The sequence below is a fragment of the Drosophila virilis genome, chromosome 5 (genome assembly GCF_030788295.1).
Source record: "Drosophila virilis strain 15010-1051.87 chromosome 5, Dvir_AGI_RSII-ME, whole genome shotgun sequence".
In the NCBI taxonomy this organism is placed as follows: Eukaryota; Metazoa; Arthropoda; class Insecta; order Diptera; family Drosophilidae; genus Drosophila; species Drosophila virilis.
The window spans coordinates 9,114,452-9,121,687 of record NC_091547.1 but is presented as its reverse complement, the minus strand read 5'-3'; the positions used below and the strand labels follow the sequence as shown (position 1 = coordinate 9,121,687).

At 53.0% G+C, this 7,236-nt stretch overlaps 2 protein-coding genes across 2 annotated transcripts; one reads left to right on the top strand and one right to left on the bottom strand.

Moving 5' to 3' along the window:
• The first annotated feature begins 11 nt into the window (after positions 1-11).
• LOC6624960 (MORN repeat-containing protein 3) lies at positions 12-1,542 on the top strand. The gene is made up of 2 exons (XM_002050579.4): positions 12-658; positions 1,373-1,542. Exons 1-2 carry the CDS (start codon positions 184-186, stop codon positions 1,540-1,542), a joined length of 645 nt encoding a protein of 214 aa, XP_002050615.2. The 5' UTR covers positions 12-183.
• thr (three rows) lies at positions 1,536-6,697 on the bottom strand. The gene is made up of 5 exons (XM_002050580.4): positions 6,262-6,697; positions 5,173-6,195; positions 4,247-5,110; positions 2,707-3,741; positions 1,536-2,648 (listed from the first exon to the last, which is right to left on the bottom strand). The coding sequence occupies exons 1-5, from the start codon at positions 6,580-6,582 to the stop codon at positions 1,647-1,649; spliced, it is 4,245 nt and encodes a 1,414-aa protein (XP_002050616.2). The 5' UTR covers positions 6,583-6,697; the 3' UTR covers positions 1,536-1,646.
• Positions 6,698-7,236: the final 539 nt, after the last annotated feature.

Sequence of the window (7,236 nt, the reverse complement as noted above, 5' to 3'; positions counted from 1 at the left end):
CCCCCCCCCCCCCCCCCCCTTCCTGCCCTCCCTCGAGCTTAGGTTAAGTTTGCGTGTCAGGCATTGGCCTCCATCGAGCTGGTGGTTTAATCAAATGTGGCATAGGCACAAGACATGTTAGCAGCTTGATTAGAATCGGGCGCCGAACGCACCACCCAACCACCGCGACTGGCACCGCACCAGATGACAAATCGACAATGCTTCCAGCTCCGAGTGCCGGATTCCCAGTCAGTTGCCCGCAACATGTCGACCCGTGCCAGTGGCAGCAACAGCTCCTTTCGAAGCCAGCGCTACACCAACGCCGGCGGCTATTACCAGGGCCGTTGGCTGCACGGCCAGCATCATGGCTATGGCATCAAGGCCACGGGACGCGGTCTCATCTACGAGGGACAGTGGCTTGGCGGCCAGCGACATGGCTACGGCACGCTGCGTCGCCTCGGCCCGAACGGACACGCCCAACGCCTCTATGTGGGCCAATGGTCGGCGAATGTGCGCTGCGGCGAGGGCAAACAGTATTATGAGAATGGCGCCGTCTACTACGGCCAGTGGCTGGACGACGAGCGGCACGGACGCGGCATACAGTGGCAGCCAGATGGCAGCATTTATGTGGGCGAGTGGCTAAAGGATGCCATGCACGGCCGTGGAGTGCTCTGCTCAGGTGAGTTGCTTTAGTGCTTGAAGCGAGAAGCGCACAGAGTAGCCAAATGTTGTGGAGTAGCAAGTAGAAGTGAGGGCAGAAGTTAAGTAGACTTCACTTCCTCAACTTAAATATGGAAAGTGAGAAGCGAAGCAAAGAAAACAGATAAGTTATTAGTCAATACATATATATATATTGATTCACCAAATGATGGTAAATGAAAGAAGCGTTGCCTCCTCTTATGCCCTTTACTCATTGCGATTGTATATAATAATTGTAAAAGGTAGTAGACATCATTGACAACATATAAAATATATTTATATTTTAGCAATAACCGAATCCATCTATCCTCGACCATCTGCATGTCTTTATGCTAGTCAATCCGTTTGTATATGATATGCTGTTTACTACGTGGTGTGAAAAGATCTTAAATCTGCTTAAGATTTAAGTTAATTTTAGATCAACTAATTGACTTTGCGCGCTTCTCACTTTTAAAAGAATGCGAAGCGCAGAGAGAGGCGCATGCTGTCTTCTTACGCTTCTCACTGCCTGCGTTAAGCTTAGCTATGTCAAGCGAACAGCGAGGTGAGAAGACAGTTGCTACTCCAGCTGGGGTTTTTAGCATAGTCATAATAATATATAAGAGTCGCAACAATTAACGGCCAAGCCATAACTCGACGCTAAATATTGCTTCTCACTGCGCTTCTTGCTGAATCTAGATTTTGTTTTTCACAGCCAATGGCAATCGCTATGTGGGTGAGTTCGCGAACGGCTGCAAGTCCGGCAGAGGCATCTACCATCACCAGCAAGAGGAGGGTGAGAGCGTGCCGCAGCACGGCCTTTGGAGCGATAATATGTGCCGCGCCTCGTTGCTGCCCATCAAGAGCTCCAAGCGGAATCGATGAGTGTAACATTTATTGCTGAATAATATATAAAAAAGACAAGTGCTATAAAACTAAAAAAACTGATCAAATAATATCGGCGAGAGCGCGTATGAATCTAAGCGTAATCAGTTCCTGTGGCGACGCCTGCTGCTCACCGAGTCCACCTTGGGCGTGGCTGTCGTCGTCGTCGTCGGCTGCTCTGCCGTATTCTGGCGTCGGGCGCGCGCACGTGTGCCTATTGTCTTGGGCGTCGCCTCCGCGGAAAGCGGATTGGGCGCTGTGGCTGTGCGTCTGAGGGGCGCCACAAGCGTGTCCGGCTGCCGTTGAGCGCGCGTTCGGGTGCTGCGCGTGGACAAAGCGGACGTGGACTTGGCGGGCTGCAGCTGGACAACGGCCTCCGTTTCGTTGTCGCTCAAGTCTATGATGTCGATGAGCTGGCAGGCGTTCAGATCCAGGCGTTTGTTGGACTTGGACTTGGTTGACTTTCGCTCCGGACTGCTGGCATTTTCGCTGGAGCTGCTACTGCTGCTGCTGCTGCTGCTGCTGGTGGTGCTACTGGCTGGACGCACGTCCTCCGTGTAGATGGCAAATTTAGCTGGTTTTTTGCTAGCTGTGGCCAATTTGCGGACCGGCCTTGGCAGCTTCTCCTCCGGCGATATATTAAATGTGAGCGCACGTCGTGAATTCTGCGGCTTGCTCGGCGGCTCCAGCTCCAACTGTGCCGTGCGCAGCTGCAGCAGCAGATTGTAGCGATAGTTGACATCGATGCGCTGCTGCAGCTGCTCGCTGCCGGCCAGCTTCAGTGCCGTTTCGGTCAGCTCAATGGCCTGTTGCTGCCGGCGCCGGGCACGCAAATAGTTTGCCTGATAGATGTGCAGCACGAGCAGCATATGGCCCAAGGCGTTGCCGCGTGCGGCATTCTGCTGCAACCAGGCATTGGCCAGCGCATAGAAATCGTCCAGTTGCTCGTGCTCCCGATTCAGAAAGTAGAGACGCGCATGCAGGCAGCCGGCCATAAAGTAGATGCACTGCAGTTGCACGCTGGAACGAAGCATCGGATGTGACTGCTGCATGTCTAGGGATACATAGCGCTGCAGCTTGGGTCTGGCGCTGGGCAACGGCAGTTCCTGTTGAGGCGTGCAGACATGAGGAGTGAGAGATTTCCGATTGAGGGCAGCTACTTACCCGACGCGGCGACGACATGGTCAACTGTTGCTGCTTTCGGATGGGCTCCACGCAGGCCCCGCTCTGCTCCAGCTGCATGACCAACATTTTGCCCACCAGCTCGGTCATGTGCTTGGACTGCGCATCCATGGGCGCCAAGGTCAGGCTGCCCTTGTTGCTGGTCTGCTCAAGCGCTGCTCGCGACTCAAGCAGCGGCTGCATGCCCAGAAAGTGCTCGATGAGGCGCAGCTTGGAGTGCGCCTTGTCTAGGCACTCCATGCGCAAATTGGTCCACAGCCAGGAGATGAGCAACTCGACGGCGCGCAGCACCAGCCCGCTCTGGAGCAGCAGCTGCAGCAGGCTGTTGGAGAAATTGGGCAGTTCGCTCAGCCGATTCGCCGTGCACTCCGTGGTATCGCGCACCATGTCACCCAGCAGCAGTATAAGCGCGCCATTGTCCATGGACGAGATGCAGGTGAAGCTGCGCACACTCTCCGTCAGCGTGTCCAGCTGCTGCAGCGCCGTGGGCAGACGGGCCAGGCTGCGGCAATGCCGCTGCTGATAGCACATGCGAAAGCGTACCGTTTGGATGGTCAGCTGGATAATGTCGCACTTGCCCGCTCGCTCCTCAAACTCGAGACGCAGTCGTTGAGCGTGCAGCAGCAGCAGCTGGGCGTGCCGTACGCAATCCAGGCGCGCATAGTACAGCGCCAGGTTGCAGAGGCACAGCAACACAGTCGTATGATGGCGCTTCAGCAGATGCGCCGCATGCAGCTGCGGCCAGAGCTCATCCAGCAGCTGCTCCGCATGCGACACCTCCGCCGGCAGGTCGAACAGCGCATGTTGTGTGTAGCGCGGCAGAAAGTGACTCAGCGCTCGCAGATAGTTGAATCTGTCGCCCAGCAGGCGGCAGATGCGCAACAGCAGCAGCCAGGCATTGTCTGCCTGCGGTATGTAGCCCATGGTGGAGAGCGCCATGGCGGCGGCAATGCCATCATCAATTAGCGCCTCCCAGTCGATGAGCGCCTCGTCACTGCTCAAAGGCTCCGCGTCAGCCTGTGCAGAGGGAAGGGAGTAGAGATTGTAGTGAAATTATATGGAAATTCTTGGCTGTTTCACCTATTTTCCACTCGTTTTCGTGGATCAACCAAGGAGTATGGAATAACATATAAAACATTAAGACGCCCAGCTTTAAGCCAGGTGAGTTAAAACCATTTTAAATTTGTCAATGTTTAACGTTTTCCACCCATTTTCCGATTGGTTGTGTGATATTCCCATAACTAAATTCATATTGTATTTTGGCTGGAATATAGATTCTTGATCTATTTATGTCCGTCTGCTTGTCTGCTCGTCAGTTTTTTTTATATGCAGCTCATTTCATGCTTCTCTGTACGTCCGTTTTTTTTTTTCGATGAATATGGTCGATCTCACGAACTCACGCAGGTGAATTTATTTCCCAGAAATAAGTGAATTTGCCGTTTTAAAAACATTCAATTTCACGGATTTTCAAGAACTTATTCTAAATGCTTGGCCAGTCGAGATATTGTTGCTTGGTTCTTACCTGTTCATAGAAGCTCTCAAAAGCGCCAATGGCTGTGGTGGCCAGTTCGAGCAGCGGCATTTCGCTGCTTATGGTGAGGTCGAACAGTTTGTACTTGACGAGCAGGTCCTCGAGCGTCTTCTCAGTCATCTCCTTGATGGGTATTTTGATCTTCTGCGTCTCGGCCGCCTCCAGTAGCTTTGTGACGCTAGCATGGCCCAGGATTAGCTGCTGCAGCCGCGTCAGCTGCTGCTTGCGGCCCAAGCGCTGCAGCCGCACGCGCAGCTCCTCGATCTGCTGGCCGGCCGAGCGCTTGTCCGTGCGCATTTGGCGTCCGAGCAACACCATCTGATAGTCCGTCTGACAGTGCCGCAGCAGGGACTGCAGCAGCTTTGTCGTCTTCTTGTTGGCCAGCACCGCCAACATGTCCAGTTCGTATAGCTTACGCTTCTCCGTTGCGTTCAGCGGGCTGCACAGCGGGCTCTTCTCGCACAGCTCGAGCAAGCACTGCTCCGTATCGTTCTTTGGTGTGTGATAGAAGACGCACAATTGCTGGAATTGCCGAGCCGGGCAGCTCATGCTGACTATGTAGGCGCCGTGGAGAAGAGCGGACAGCTCCGGATTGGAGCTGTGGGCGCTGGCCTTGAATAGGCGACGCACTAGCTGCTGTGCATAGGGCGGACTGAGCAGCGGGCGCAGCTCCTGCAGCGGCTTCAACAGATGCTCCAATAGGTACATTTGTGTGGCTGTCGTCACCTTTTCCGCCATGTTGATCAGATACCAGGCAAAGGTAACCAGCTCGCTGCTGTTGGGCGTCAAGCATTTGGTGACCTTGGCCACATCGATGGCATAGTGTACAATGCTGGCCAAGCACAGCTGTGACGCCTGCGGGTTGTAAATGACCATTAGTTGGCATATATAAATTTCTAGTTATATTTGAGGTTTACCTTGGGCAGCGTCGCCTGGGCCTCCGGCTGCCAGCTGCTGTAGGCCACGGTCGCACAACAGCCCAGCGTAAAGACGCAATGCTTGAGCACGCTCGGGCAGCTGGCATCGTTGCCGCCGCAGCTGGCGGCGAGTGGACTGCCTCTGGCAATCTTCATGACCATGCTGGTGAGGCACTGCAGCAGCTCGAAGTGTGCGGCATATGCCGTGGCGCTGTCCTGCCCACCCAAGCACTGCCAGAAGCGCTCCAAGGAGGGCACCTTGTTGTCAATTTGATGCAGATGCTTCTGCACGCGCACCAGCACAAACAGAAAATCCAGGTACCACTGTTCCTGAACATGCGACACGGCTTTGTGCTCAAAGAATTGCACAAATTTCTTGGCCAAATCGATGTACGAGCGTTTCAAGTCCGCGGACTGTGTGTTCAACAGCTTGAGGTAATTGTAGAGCAATTGCAGCACATCGTTTTGGGCCGTTTGATTTTTGTACAGCTCGCGGCAGCTGTGCAGCAGCTGGAGCGACAGAGGCGTCTGCGCCTGCGCCTCCGACTGCTGCAGCTGCCACACATTGTCGTCCAGCTGCAGCAGGGCCAGCAAAGCGCTCAGATATTCCGAAAACTGGGCGTTCAGCTGATCCGTGGTGCCGCCATTGCAGGCAATTAGCTTGAAGAGCGGCTTCCACAGCCTGTTCATAGCGGTCAGCGGCAAGCTGGCCAGGTTCTTGAGATAACCAATGCTGCGCTTGCCCAGCAATTGATTGAGCTCGCCCATCAGCTCGCTGTAGCCCTCGTTTTGTTCCGCCTTCAGCTGGAGCATGTTCTCCAACAGCTTGCCCAGGGCCTGCAGTGCCTGGCAGAGCTGCGCCTTGGCCTCAGACGCCGCCGATTGCTTGCCCAGCTGGTGGCCAAAAAAATACACATGTCTGATATGTATGTCAATATAATATTTGTATTCAGACTTGTTTTGCATTTGGCAGGATTGAGCGTTGATCAGCTCATAGAATCTTTGGCATTGTTTGATCGTTTGCTGGCGGTTAAATGGAGTAATTAGATGAACTGTCCTAATCCTCTCAAGCAATGCGCATTGACTTACCTCGCGGCAGAGCGCATGATGTATATATTGCAGGCTCATCAAATGATTGACCCAGTAGTCGGGCTGTGGCAGATGGGGCGCCACATGTGGCAGCATGTCGGCCGCAATGTCGCAGTAGATGTCCGCATTCTGATGGAAGTTCTCCTGCAGGGCACAGCACAACTGCCGCAGTATATTCAATTCGTATTTAAGCGCACGCAAAGCGACGCTTGTCGTCCCGCCATTTCTGACGCGTTCGAATTGCACTTGTATTAGCTTTGCCGCGTTCTTCGCCTCAGTCCGCGAGCCGCGCAGCTGCTCCTTCACATCTCCCAGTGACATTTTCACTTATTAAATATGCTTTTCGATGCAGTTTTATTAAATTCGTTGGTCAATATATTTCTCTATGCTGCTTGCTTGTTGGAATTTGTATATGTCGCCGATAAATTTCAGTTCTGTTATCGATAGCAGCCCTGCTGCTGTGCATTTGCTGTCAGTGTTGAGTAATCTGCTACACAACACTGCACGGCAACACTGAACTCTAAGCAAGGCGCGCGCGTCTTTGAACACGAAACAAGCGCTGCATAATAAGTCAACTATGGACACAGCTACAAAAACGTGCAAAATCCACGAGCAAAGGTCACGCCCGCTAAATTGAATCTGGAGATTTAATTTATGGGCCACAACGTGGAAAATGCATGCGAATGGCCAACAAATGTGATTTATGCAGCGCTTTGTTGGCCAAAATGGTAACAGCTATGCGCATATTCACACTTTCGGCCCCGCCAGCAAGTGTAACACATACGCAGATAACATGCGGCTTACCTTATTTGGCAAACATATCGGTGTAATAAATATATTTGACTTTAAGGGGGCACAGTGAGGGGAGTAGCAAAGAGACATGTTCAACTCTGAAATTCTCCAATGTCGGAAGTCACGTTTAAACGTTTTCGCTAAAAGTTTCACACACAGTCCAGGGACTCTTGATGATTGATG